Source organism: Podarcis gaigeae (genome assembly GCF_964106915.1).
Source record: "Podarcis gaigeae genome assembly, chromosome: 1".
NCBI lineage: Eukaryota > Metazoa > Chordata > Lepidosauria > Squamata > Lacertidae > Podarcis > Podarcis gaigeae.
The window spans coordinates 10,821,461-10,835,665 of record NC_139678.1 but is presented as its reverse complement, the minus strand read 5'-3'; the positions used below and the strand labels follow the sequence as shown (position 1 = coordinate 10,835,665).

Genomic DNA, 14,205 nt, shown 5'->3' with positions numbered 1-14,205 from the left:
CCAGTCTGTGCTGCCAGTACTGAATGAGATGGAGCAATGGTTCAATTTGGGATGGAGCAGCTTCCTGAATACCACATGTTCAACACGTGTGGGTGGGTGTCTCTACAAAGTTTCACATAACTATGTTCTACCTCCACAGTCAGTTGCCACTGAATACCAGTTTCTGGTTGCATTCAAGGACACTTTGGGAAGCTTCCCAGGCTGAGCTACTGTAGATGAGCCACACACCCCGACGCAGTACAGCTCTTATTTCTTAAACTCTTCTCATTTGGCATCTTTCTTGCGTAGATATGTATCCACTCTCCTCAGCTGCAGGAGAGTCCGACAGCAACAAGAAACTGAGTCACCTGCTGAACTCCGTGACGGACGCCTTGGTGTGGGTCATTTCAAAGAGCGGGGTCCCTTTGGCCCAACAGACGACACGCTTGGCGAACTTGCTGATGCTGCTCTCACATGTCCGGCACGCAAGGTAAGGCCATTCTAGGGGGTGATCCAGATTCCCATCCTAGAGACCGTCAGCCATTTTTAAAAAAATCTGTGGCAAAAAGCAACAACAGGGCAGATGACTGGCCTGCTCAAGTTTTAGGTGTCCATTTCTCTTTTCCTCTTATTTTTGTTGACACCCCACCCTTTTCCCCATGGAGTTGTAGTTTTCCCCCTTCTGCTGCACCCTATTTTCTATCTGTCAAATCATAACCACAATAATCTAATTCCTTCTGTTGCTCATAGCTCAAATCCTGCTTGCAAGTTCACCGTACTATAATATTTCTTTAAATAGTCCGAAAAAAGCATCCATTCTTCCAGGATTTCAGCTTATCCCGAATCAGCCCCCTGGCCCATGTATCACAATCTTTCTCAATGTTGCGTTTCCAGCTGTTGCTGGACTACAACTCCCATCATCCCTGGCCACTGTTACTGCTAGCTAGGGGAGGATGGGAGTTGTTGTCCAACAACAGCTGGGGACTCAAGGTTGAGAAAGGCTTCTGTAGCACATTATCCAGATTTCAGGCTTGCCAGATCTAGTTTGGTTTTTATTAGAGTCCCAAGAGCTCTTAACTAGAAGCAAGGGGGAAAGACAGTTGGAATGCAAGAACAAAGTGTGTCTGAGTGTGTTCTGAGTCAAGGAATTTGTTTTCAGTACGAAGACTAAAGAGAGCTCACCGTCCTTTCCCACAAGAATCCAACCCTGGTTAGCGTTCTTCATTTTGACAACTGAATTTAGGTGGGGGGAAAGATCGCCATTGTAAATAAGCAAGAGTCGGTATTTGAGGAGGCAGCAATTTCCATCCTGTACCGTGTTCATCACAAACAGCCTTGCTTCCATTCCTCCACACTTCAGCTTCCCCTAAAACCTACATTGTTCTCACTATCTGTCACGGCTGAAACTAACATACATTGGCTAGCTGGTGTAGTGTAAGACCATGGGGAGTTGTTGTTTTGGAACAGACAAATTGGTGGTTCACTTTGTGCTTTGTGACCAGTGTTACGTTCTGCATTTTGAGCTAATGCTTTCTTAAGTTTAGCTTAAGTTTATGCATTGGGATTCCAAAAACTGTGCCCTTCACTGAAAGAAGTTGGCTGATGGTTTTGACTACAAAAGGGCTCCTTGTTCTCAGTGGGCAGTTGGATAGTTTAAACTGAGAAGCAAATCTTAATTGCAATGGAGCACTTGTGTTTTCCCAAGGCTTCTGATCGTAAACCATGGACGATAAGGCTATCGGTATCTACTAGACACAACGGCCATATGTAATCTGCAGGTTCAGAGGCACTATGCTGTTGTGAGTATCAGCTGCTGGTGAGCCACAACAAGAGAGAGAGCTGTTGTCCTGATGTCCTGCTTGCTAGCTAGCTTCCCAAAGGCATCTGATTAGCTGCTTGTGGGAACAGAATGCTGAATGAGATGGTCCCTTTTGTCTTATCCTGCTGGGCTCTCCTTATGTTCTCTTGCTTGGTCTCACGGTACTCACTAATCAGGCAAGAATAGGTGGCCTTGTGCTCTGATCCAGGAGGGCTGTTGGTATGATTTTGCTGGCATCATTCTTAGTCCACTAAGCAGATCAAGGCTCTATTCAGGAGACTTGATTTACCCTCAACAGTTAACGCAAGTGCTATTAAAATGCTCCATTCAGGATAACATTCAGTTGGTTACAGTGTGATGCTGAGAACGCCAAGGTTGCGGGTTCGATCCCTGCATGGGGCAGCTGCATATTCCTGCAATGCGGGGGGTTGGACTAGATGATCCTCAGGGTCCCTTCCAACTCTACAATTCTATGATGGTTCTGGTTTAGATTGTGTGGGCCATCGCATGAGGAGGGTCTCATGATACTATTTATGCCTTGGGTTTGTTCCAAAGAAACAACTCACCCTAAGGTCAGACTTTCCCCAGACTGCATCATTTCAGCTGGGAGATGGCATATTCAAATGCTCCTTTCCACACAAACCAAATGATGTTGGAGAAAAGGCTTGCCAAAGTCTCTTCTTCCTGGCAGCCGGTTTTCTATGTGCAACAAATTCTGTATACGGGACAGCATTCAGCCACGATAGCTATGTACATTCAGTTGCAATCAGGTCCTGCTTGGAGACTTCCCATAGGCATCTGGTTGGCCGATGTAGGAACAGGATGCTAGCCTAGATGGGCCATTGGCCTGATCCAGCAGGCTCTGCTGATGTTCTTAATTTTCCACCCATAGCCTGCAGCCATAAAGCCCAGGCACAGTTTTGCTGCTTGGTGAGTGCTGGGTATAGACTGGATCCTCCCTGTGGGCATATCTAATAAGAATGGTAACTTCTTTAGATTTTCCACGCAGAACTAAGACACGTTATATTTTTTTCACAAGGCAAAAAAGGCTATTCAGCAGCTGCATTGCTCACAAAATTATATCATAGAGTGGTAGAGTTGGAAGGGATCATTAGGGTCATCTAGTCCAACCTCCTGCAATACAGGAATCTTCACTAAAGCATTCATGACAGATGGCCATCCAATCTCTGGTCAAAAACCTCCAAGGAAGGAGAGTCCACAACCTTCCATGGTCAAATAGCTCTTACCGTCAGGAAGTACTTCTTGATGTTCAGTCAGAATCTCCTTTCTTGTAACTTGGAGCCATTGGTTCGTGTCCTACCCTCCAGAGCAGGAGAAAACAAGCTTTCGCCCTCTTCCAAGAGGGATATTAGAAGATGGCTGTCATATCTCCTCTCAGCCTCCTCTTTTCCAGTTTCATTGATTCTGAAAATTTCCACTGCTGTTATAAATGCGTTCTGGGTCTTCATTTCAAAGGAATTCTGTGACTCACAAAAGGCATCAGCCTCTGTGGTTTTTCTGATGAGATAGCTGCTATCTCTGTCTGACGCATTCAGAACTTTAGGTTAGAGAAGTCAAGGCCTCAGTTTAAGTTGCTCTCATGTCATCAAACCCCGGTGTCAGCAACTAACTGTGTTCAACACTCACATCTGGAAAATAATATCTAGCTGTTCTTATACAAATATCCTATTTTTTTGTTTTGTTTTTAAATTAAGATCTTTGTACACTGCCTTGAACAGAAAGATGTCCTGGATTTCAATTGGTATGTTATTTTGCAAGTACACGAAGTATTACAGTGGCTGTGTATGGATGGTAAATGTAAAGGTAAAGGGACCCCTGACCATTAGGTCCAGTCGTGTCCGACTCTGGGGTTGCGGTGCTCATCTTGCTTTATTGGCCGAGGGAGCCAGCATACAGCATACAGTCATGTGGCCAGCATGACTAAGCCGCTTCTGGCGAACCAGAGCAGCCACGGAAACGCCGTTTACCTTTCCGCTGGAATGGTACCTATTTATCTACTTGCACTTTGACGTGCTTTCGAACTGCTAGGTTGGCAGGAGCAGGGACCGAGCAAAGGGAGCTCACTCTGTCGCGGGGAATCGAACCACCGAGCTGATCACCAAGCCCTAGGCTCTGTGGTTTAACCCACAGCGCCACCTGCCTCCCTTGTGTTTGGATGATGTAATGCTAAACCTTGGTTTGGTGTACATGAACAAGCCTAGCTTCCCTCCAGAGTCACATGCTGCAGCTACAACTGGGAGATCTGAAGCTTCTGTTTCCATTTTAGATCCATCACAATTCAGCGTGTTGTCCAAATTCTAAACTGTGGTTAATCTTAACTCTGGTTAGTGGGAAACAGTTTCATAAACCATGGGTCAAAGCTGGCTTGTTTCCATGGTTTGTACTTAAGGTTAACCAAAGTTTGTCCAGGTTTGGATGACATGGTATCAGCTGCCCTCCAAGATCCCTTAGGGGGGATCCCCTGTGGACTGGAGCAGGGTGCCCCTGCCCCTCCCATCTAATGATCCAGCCCAACGCCTCTTCTGCTGAAGGAAAGTTGTGACAATAGCAATGAAGTAACCTGAAAAGAAATGCCAGAATTTCAGTAGTTAACATTATAGGGTGGGTGGATGGGAAGCTCACTTGAAGGCTGAGGTGGAGGCCTCAAGCATGTAGCCCCTTTTATGCTCCTGGGGGCACCAGTCCTCCACAGTCTCTCTCTGGTCCACCCACCCCAGAAGCCTCAGCACCCGGGAGACCAGCAACGAAGCTGATTGGCTTGCAGTTTCACCACAGTCCATACCCTCTGCCCAATTGTGAGGCATGCACGATTCAATCTCTTTCTGTCTCTGTTTTAAATGGATGCCGGCTCTAAATATCTGTTCATTTCATCACCTTTCTTTCAAGAAGAACAGAAGTTGGACAAGAGTTTCCATTAATATTGCTGGGTTGTATTTCTTCCCAGCAGAAGAGTAGATGAGTTTTGGCTGAATAAATGATTAGCATGGATTCTTTTCTCTTTTTTTGCTCTGCCCACACCTGGCAATTATTTATTCTTTGATAGTGTTAGAAGTCCACTCAGTAATTATGTTAAAATGTTCGTTCATCACAGGAAAACGTATCTGTTCCTTTTCTCCCCCCCTTTTTAAAAAATGACACATTAAAATGATTTGAATCAAATTATTTTAGTTGTATGTAGGAATGACCTCAGGAATATTGGGCTGCTGTTTTTCCAGCAGTGAAGATAAGGAATGGAGCAACTTGGTTTATGGCTTATTTTTGCATTTATGTGTGTGTGTGTGTGTGTGTGTGTGCGCGCGCGCGCATGCATTCCCATTAACCCAATTATTGACTGCATGAATGCAAAGCAAAACAGTATGTTAAACAATGGACTGAATAGCAGTATTGCAAAAATACTGTGGCACGAATGGGGAACCAGTAGCCATCTGGTTGTTGTCGGACTACAACTCTCATCATCCATGTCCATTGGGCACAATGGCTAGGAATGATGGGAGTTGGAGTCCAGCAACATTTGTTGAGCCACAGGTTACCCAGCCCTGTGCTGGGCAGCCAGTGTGATATCTTTCAACTGTTGTTGGACTACAGCTCCCATCAGCCCCAGCCAGCATGGCCAACAGTCAAGGATGATGGGAGTTGTAGTCCTAACAGCACCTGTAGGGCACCACATTGGCACATGATCTTACTCCAGTCACATTTTTCTTGTGAATGTAAACTGTCCAAAACAACCCACTGTGGAGCAGAGCGCTCATTGGCATCACAAAGTTTCCTCTTCTACTTTCTTTCCTGTTTGGGTAACATAAGTAGCTTGAGAAAGGCTCAAAAGCAATTTTTAAGCCTCCTGTGTGAAAATGCACTTAGGTACTCAGCTGGTTTGCCATGACAGGGACTACATTTGCAAGCTCCAATGAGGTGGCCGAGTTCGGAGAAGATGGAACAGACTGTACCACTTCAGCTGTGTGTGAATGGGTGGGGAGGCAAGATACGAGAAAATAATTCTTGTAGGTAGAAAATTACTCCATCAGGGAGAGCAAGCCTAGGTCAGGACTCTCATTCTGTGCTAATGTTCTGCCTCCAGGGTGTTTAGAAGCATTTAGAAATGTCACACACAAACATCTTCGCCTGAAGTGGTACAGACCAGTTTACCACCTCATTCTGAATTACATCTGCTGCAGATATCTGCTATCTGGCTCTAACGCTTAATGGCAAAAACCTTGCACACAACTCTTATTTGCCCCCAGTTCATAGAATTGTATAGATGGAAGAGACCCCTAGGGTCATCTAGTCCAACCCCCTGCAATGCAGAAATCTCGACTAAAGCATCCATGACAGATGGTCATCCAACCTCTGCTTAGAAACCTCCAGTGAAGGAGACTTCCACTGTTGAGCAGCTCTTACCCCAATAAAGTTTTTCCTGATGTTTAGTTTGGAATCTCCTTTCTTGTAATTTGAATCCATTGCTTTGGGTCCAGAGCAGGAGAAAACAAACTTGCTCCACCCTCCCTGCGACAGTCCTTGAGATACTGGAAGATGGCTCTCATATCTCCTCTCAGTCTCCTCTTTTCCAGGCTAAACATACCCAGCTCCTTCAACCGTTCCTTATAAGGCTTGGTTTCCAGACCCTTGATCATCTTGGTCACCTTCCTCTGCACATGTTGACAACTTCATGGCATGGAGGAAATTAAACGTTCATTGAGAAGGATGGATTGACTGTTAGCTTAAATAGAGCAGGGGTCCCCAAACTAAGGCCCGCGGGCAGGATAAGGCCCAAGGGACTCGTTTATCCGGCCTGCAGCAACCCTGCTGCCCGCTGCCACTGTCCACTCTTACCAGTGCGGCACGGCGCTGCACGGCTGCCCACTTCCAGGTCAGAGGAGCACCAGAAATAGCTTGTGCGCATGCGCAAGCATTATTTGCGCATGCGCATGCGCAAGCATTATTTCCTGTGCACATCCTTGTTGGAGGAGACCCGTGCACATGCGCACAAGCTATTTCCGGTGCTTCTCCGACCTGGAAGTGAACCGGAAATAGCGTGTGTGCACACGTATGGGCATGCGCTCCCCTGCCCTCTGGCCTGCCGCATGATCGGTGCTGGAGACACCGGCCCGAGGCGCGGTACGTTTGCGGACCCCTGAACTAGAGCATCAGATGCATAGCAGGGGAGAGGAGGATGTCCAGTGGTTGACAATGCTTTTATTGCTTTGAGACAGAAATTCCACAGGTACATCTCTTCTCAATAAAAAATTAATGGCAAGTCACAATACATAAAATGCCACAAAACATACAAAACCATGTATTTTTTTTTTATTGATACACCAAAAAAGGAGAAAACGACGAAAATACAAGCAAAACAGTGATAAAGACAATATTAATTACAAATTAATAAAGCAAAAAGCGGTCCTTGGACTATAGACCCGACCTCCCTTCCATTCCTTGTTTCAATTATCTGTTATTTGTTGCCAATACACATTTTTATCTTAAATTAACTAGTTATTGATTTATCCTAGGTTTCATATCTTTCTTAAATCTACTACTAAAGTTATTCAAATGCTGTGACAGAGTTTAAACTACTGTAATTGTTTTTCAAGTAAACTTTGAAGACTTCCCATTTCGAGATGAATTCCTGTTTTGGTTTGTTCTTTGTTTTTTCTGATAAACTATCTAACTCCACATAATCTGTTAGCTTTTAGATCCATTCATGGTTAGAGGGGATTTCATCAATCTTCCACTTTGCAGCGATAAGAACTCTTGGAAACCCAGCCAGGTGGGCGGGGTATAAATAAATTATTATTATTATTATTATTATTATTATTATTATTATTATTATCATCATCATCATCATCATCATCATCATCATCATCTTGCTGCCACTGTGGCGTATAAAAATATACTCTTCATTTTTTGCGGGATATCCAAATCTGTGATTCCCCAGGAGATAAGCTTCTGTTTTTTTCTTAAAGGAAATATTTATTATTTTTTGTATTTCTAAGCAGATACTCTCCCAAAATGCCTGAATTCTTTTTGCATAGCCACCACATATGATAGAAAGTGCCTGCTTTATCTCCACACCTCCAGCAATTACTTGGGACACTTTTGTTCATCTTTGACAGTTTCCAAGGTGTTAGATACCATCAGTGTTGCATTTTTAGGAAATTTTCTCTTAAGACGTAACAGTTTGTGAATTTCCAATTATTCTTCCACAAATTTCCCCACTGTGGCATGGTTACTGAATACCCAAAGTCTTGTGACCACTTTACCATGTCCGCCGTGACCTCCTTGACTTCCCAGTCAAAAAATTAATGGCAAGTCACAATGCATAAAATGCCACAAAACATACAAAACCATGTAAAAGGGTCAAACTGAGAAACAAGGACACACAACCGATAAAATTATTATTTTTTAAATATCCCTGACCTCTTCCCTCTTCCCAGCTACTTCTGCTGCCATGGTCTGGGAAAGGCTTCCTGTGCCTTGCTGTGACCTCTTTGCTTTCTTCACAGTAACAAAGGGATGGAGCACCTTCTCAGCATGAAATGCAAGAATGTCGTTCCCGTCTACGACCTACTGCTGGAGATGCTCAACGCTCACACCCTCCGAAACAAAGCGAAAACCTCTGCCTCTAATATCCAGGTCACCCCATCGGAACAAACTAAGAGCGCAGATGGACCTCAGCAGTGATTTTGTACCAGAACGGGAGCCCAGGGAAGCACCAAGAAAACAGTCCCAAGATTCAAAATGTGGGTGTTTGCTTTAAAAGAATGAAGGCACAATTTTTGATCTCTCTCTCACCTGGAGTTTTTTAATGGGATTGTACTCTAATCTTTTCACACTGGATGCACTATGTCTTGGAAAAGCCTCATGGGGTTGGAATGGAAGAATCTGCCGGTGAATGTAGCTTTATCATCAACTCTGCACTTCTGGAGTGCCTTTTAGAGGAGACTGTTGAAGTGCCGTATGCGCCTTAAGCTTCATGGTTATCCTAGTTGGGTGGCAGAGCACATTTTTTTTGTAGAAAGAAGGAGGTTGGGGGATGCACAGACCTAGGGTTCCACTGCAAAAAAATAGGAGCAGCCTCTTCTAACCGAAGTAACCTATGGAATACGCTGTACATTACAGCAGACAGGAGGGATCCCATCCACCTTAAGAAATACGTGCTGTTCCAGCTTGCAAAAGACATGGATAAGTTTGCCTTTGCGCAAATGCACCTTTGATCAGTAGTGGGAGAAGGAGTTCCTCCTATTTAAAGGAAAGCGCTTGGAGAGTTTGTATCCTGACCCACTTTGACAATGTGGACCAGAAGCTTATTTTTTATTATTACAAAGCTCCAGTTTGTATTGACTGTTATCTAAGCATTTGCCGTGTTTGATTTCTGTGCTCAAGCACTTGAGTGGGTGCAAGGCTTGGCCTTTTCGTTTCCTGCTGCAGACTCGTGCAACGTATTGCCATGTGTGGAGGAATTATTGCTATGAATAGTCAGAATTCGTGAGTAATTATTTCATGCTTAGCTACACAGGATCGATATGATTGTGGCTATAATTGTGGAAACAGGTTTTGGTGTCCATAAATGTATTCATTCTAGGGGGGGGGGGGAGGGCAGGATAAGGTGCCTTCCGGTGGACCAATTAGAGTATGTCCCAACAGGAGCAAATGAAACTGCTATGTGCCACATCAGTGCAAGAATTCCAATGCACATGCACAAACCGTTCTCCCAGTAGCAAGCCCTTTCCCAGTTACTTCAGTGGAGGAGGCATCTCTGCACACAAAAGAGAACATGCACAGGTTAATGTGAAAGTGTGATTACTCCCCATGCAAATGTGCCAGCATTTCCTGTGTGCATTAGCTAATGCACCTTGGCTGGAAAAGGGAGCCTGGAGCATGTCTGTCTTCAGGCTTCATTGGAAAGCCATGGGAAAACTCTTGGATAGCTCAGTTGGTTACAGCAGAGTGCTGAGAATTCCAAGGTTGCAGGTTTGATCCCCAAATGGAACAGCTGAATATTCCTGCATTTCAGGCAATTGGACTAGGCAAACTCAGCCCTCCAGATGTTTTGAGACTACAATTCCCATCATCCCCGACCACTGGTCCTGTTAGCCAGGGATGATGGGAGTTGTAGCCTGGACTAGACAATCCTCACGGGCCCCTTCCAACTCTACAGTTCTATTATTCTTACTTGGTTCTATTATTCTTACCTGATACTTAGCATGGGAAATGTCCAGTGGGAGACAGCTTACCCCTAGACACCCTCCCATGTACTAGGAGAATCCAGTGACAACCACAGCTGCCTCTTTAGACCAGCACTGGCTGACACACACACACACCCTCTCCCAAATTTGACCTATGGGAATAAGAAGTCCTGAAACTATATCAGTTTCCACGCAGTTAGAGCAATCCGGCAGTGTGCTTCCCTGCCCCATGGACTGCTGAGTCATTATTTGTATCTCGACTGACAACTTATGCACTCTCAATTTATGGCACAAAAGCTAGAACAAGGGCAGAGAACTTGTGACTGCCCAGATGGCAGCATTTCCAATGGACATGGATGGTGGGAGTTGGCATCCAAAAACATCTGCAGAGCTACAGAACAGCCTCCCCCCCCAGCCCCGAGCCAGTGGCATGCTTTATTTTGGGCTGCAACTCCCAAACTTATGATCTTTGTGACGCCCCTTTTTTCTGAATTAAAACTGAATTTTTCTGAATTAAAACTGAATTTTTCTGAATTAAAACTGGAGGCACCTTTCACTCCTCTGGCACACAAACAGTTTGCAATGTAAAAGCTGATGCCAAAATAATCTGTTGTAATGAAAATAATGTTAGAGTCTTGCAGCCCCTCAAAGACTCCCATGGCTACCCCTCTGCACATAGAAACAGCTCAGTCCTTCACAAGTGTGACACTTTTTGTCCTGGCTCACCTGTCTCCCCATCTCTGCCTATCCCTCCCCCTTCAAATCTCACCTGGAAACCCTAACCTTGTGCACTTTTTAACATGGCATCTCGGACTGTGACTGCTCAGTGCTTGCTCCTATTCCAGTGCTCGTAGCTTCTGCCTGTTTGCTGTGGAAGCATTGTCGGATTATGCGTCATGTTGCCAGCATGTGGCCTCCTGACCCAGCCCAGTAGGGCCTCAGCAGGAGATGTGCCACCAACATGGCACCTAATTGTGCAGTCAGTGGAATGGGCGCAATCCCAGAGACAGCGACAGCCACATGTTCAACATCACCCAGGCCTTTTGCAACTTATCCCTCACTTTCACCGTGCCTTCATCTCCTTGATGATTATATTTCACTGTTGCTTTTTTTGCCTCTTCTCTTTTGCTTTGTTCATTCTATGTCAGTTGTAATCAGGGGTCGTTTTACATCAGTGTGATGCCAGGAACGCAGCCCATAGGCACCAAATAAACATTGTGCAAACAAGCACTGTGAGACTTTTCTCCGTAATTGGACAATGTTGCAGGTGCATGGCCCTGTTTCGTATGTGCATGATGTACATAAATTGATGTCTCTGTATACATGACGAATTACGGCTAATTGTTAGAACTGACTCGTTTTAGGAGATTGTGTCTGAAGGGAAGATGGGGGGGTATATGAAAGGGCCGTTGGCTCTTCCATACACACAGCTGGCCAGCTGATTTTGCAAACACCCCCTGACGAATCTCTGTGTGAACCAGCCCAATGAAAGTTTGACACGATGCTGTGAAGAAATGCTGGAGATTTATTCTGTTTGCGGAGCTAAAATGGACTTTGGATGCAAATATCAAATATCAAAAGGCATCACATTTTAACAAGAGGTAGGAATAAATATCCACTGGAAAAATGCAGAGATGCTGCCAGGCATTTTTGTCTCTCTCTTACCAGTGGGCCTTCTGAATCTTTGTAAAGCACAGAGTTGGGGGGGACGGGACAAGACAGGTTACTTGTTATTTGGGCTATGAATAAATGGTGACTCTGGGGGGCGGGGTATGGAAACAGTATGGAATTCATCTTCCTCAGAATTTTAGCTTTCATTTAACCCCCCCCCCCACAAAGTTTATAGTTTTTAGGGATGTAAAGTTTTTCTTGAATTGCCTCCAGGGTTCAGCTGAATGTTTCAATGCCCTGAGTAGCCCATTGCCCAGGCTCACATAGAGCAAAACCTGAACAAATCATGCAAAACAAGAGAACATATGCAAATTTACTTAATTTAAATTAGTTGTGGTTGTTTTAAATTATCTGAATTCGATCCACCCTGTACACAACCCTGGGAAGAATATTAGAAGAGATGGAAATGCAGTTGGAAAGCTCACTATCGATGTGTGTGAAGACACAGATTTCCTAGTGTCATGAAGGGGATGGTCTAATCCAGAGGAAGAATAGGAGGAGCTCAAGGAGATGGATCTGGGCAATCCTGGAGAGTGTCCTAGTAGATGAGGGAGAGGGAACCAGGAACTGGAGAAGTGTCTGAATCTGGGGAGGAGGCCAGTAGTCTGGGGAATGAAGAGAGGAGGGGGTGGACCAAGGAGGCAGGTAGAGGGGTGTTCTGCCCCCTGACACTGGGCATTCCTAATCAGATACCTCCCGCTGGGGAGCTGCCACCCCACCTTGGTAGTATCTTCACCTACCAAATGAGACTAAATTGGATGCTGAGGTGGCGCTGACTCCCATCTCCATCAGCAAGGGCACAAGAGATGCCTATGTGAACCTCAGAAGCCCAGCCCACTCAAAGGAGTGCCAGTTCTGCAGAGTCCTGGGACTCTGACTGCTTGCTGCGCTATGTGCTCTGCCCAAAAGAAAGGTGCAGGGGGCACATCGCTTATTGGGTGAACGTCTTGCGCTTAGCTATGTATTTATACCTCCGATGTACCTGCTGTACCTTGTGCCTTGCTTATGTACCAATCTGACTTATGCATTAAAGCCCTTGCCAGAAACTGAGCTGGGAGTTCCAAGTTCTTCCTCTGACCGGCAGCGAGGGCCAGGGTCTAACGGTCTGCAATTTCAGTGAAAAGCAATTTCTGCAAATTATTACTATTATTATCATGCTGTGGGGTTTTTTTTTTTGCAGGGTGTATGCTGCATGCCCGAGTTCCTTCTAATTCCTGGATCCAGAGGGCACTCAACAGGTTCTGAATAAAGCCTTTTATTAATCTGCATTGGCCTTGTTTGCAAAGTCATACTCATGGGCCTTTTCAGATTGAGTTTCAAAATATGGCTCCTGGCTACAGGGCCGGATTTAGGTTTGATGAGGCCCTAAGCTACTGAAGGTAATAAGGCCCTTAATATGTCCAGCTGTCCTTTGTCAACAACAAATTGTCGCTGTTTTTTGTGTTGAATATATGCTATATGGTAATTTATGGACCTAAAGCCTCTAGTGCAATCTTCTGCAATACAGGAATCTCAGCTAAAGCATCCATAACAGATGGCCATCCAGCCTCTGCTTGAAAACCTCCAAGGAAGGAGAGTCCACCACCTCTCATGGGAGTCTGTTCCACTGCCGAATGGCTCTGTCAGAAAGTTTTTCCGAATGTTAGTCGAAATCTCCTTTCTTGCAACTTGAAGCCATTGGTTCGAGTCCTTCAGAGCAGGAGAAAACAAGTAGCAACTAGGGTGAATTGCAAAAGGGAACTCAGTGCATGGCAGCCAAACTTGGACTTTGTTGTCACTGAGTGACAAGGATGCATAACTTTGGAGACAATTGCAACAAAAGATGGAGTGCAACTTTTTCCAACGTACAAATGTGTGTGACATGCTGGGTTCAAACAACTTTCCCCCCTGCACTTTCTGCTTCCACCATTTGGTGAGGCATATTCTTTTCTCTACAGCTTTACACCAGCTGTTGTAGAAAATTTTGGGATTGACTTTTGCAGCTCAACTGCTCAAGGGACTCTGAGTCCCTTAAGTCCATGATCAGTCAGAGAAGAATGGTTGAAGGCAGGAACCAGTAGAAGGAAAGCAAGGAAGATCTTTATTTTCCTGTTGCAACAGAGTCCTCCCATTTGCAAGGGACCCTGAACAAAGATGTGCAGGAACTTAAAAAAAAACACTTTATGAACCCCTAGGCTTAGCCAGAGACCACACCAAAAGCATTATACATGTGTCACAGAAAGACAACAGACATTTGAGTCTTCTGTCTGTTGAGATAATGCTTGCTGAAGGAACCTGGCCAGTTCCTTGGAGTCCGTGAATTTCTTAATTCTTGAATCCAGGTCACACACCTGCCCTATTCATATACAAAATATGCCCTTAAGACAGGATGTGAAGGATTTGTAAATGAAAGAACTACAGAGAAAGGTTTCTCTAAGATATTCCTTCTGCAGAGGAAATATTTTGAGTCATTAGGAGAGCCAAGGTGGTATTTGGGATTCAGTTAAGTATAACTTTCTCAGGGAATGTTTCCTTAATTCTGAAGGATTGGGGTTT

At 44.9% G+C, this 14,205-nt stretch overlaps 1 protein-coding gene across 1 annotated transcript in view; it reads left to right on the top strand.

Moving 5' to 3' along the window:
* The window catches only part of ESR2 (estrogen receptor 2), a 67,739-nt gene extending 55,023 nt beyond the window's left edge, over positions 1–12,716 (top strand). The window contains exons 8-9 of the mRNA XM_083734953.1: positions 289–469; positions 8,317–12,716. Coding sequence (XP_083591079.1) covers positions 289–469; positions 8,317–8,494 — 359 coding nt within the window. The 3' untranslated portion in view covers positions 8,495–12,716. The remainder of the gene's footprint in view (positions 1–288; positions 470–8,316) is intronic.
* The last annotated feature ends 1,489 nt before the right edge of the window (positions 12,717–14,205 follow it).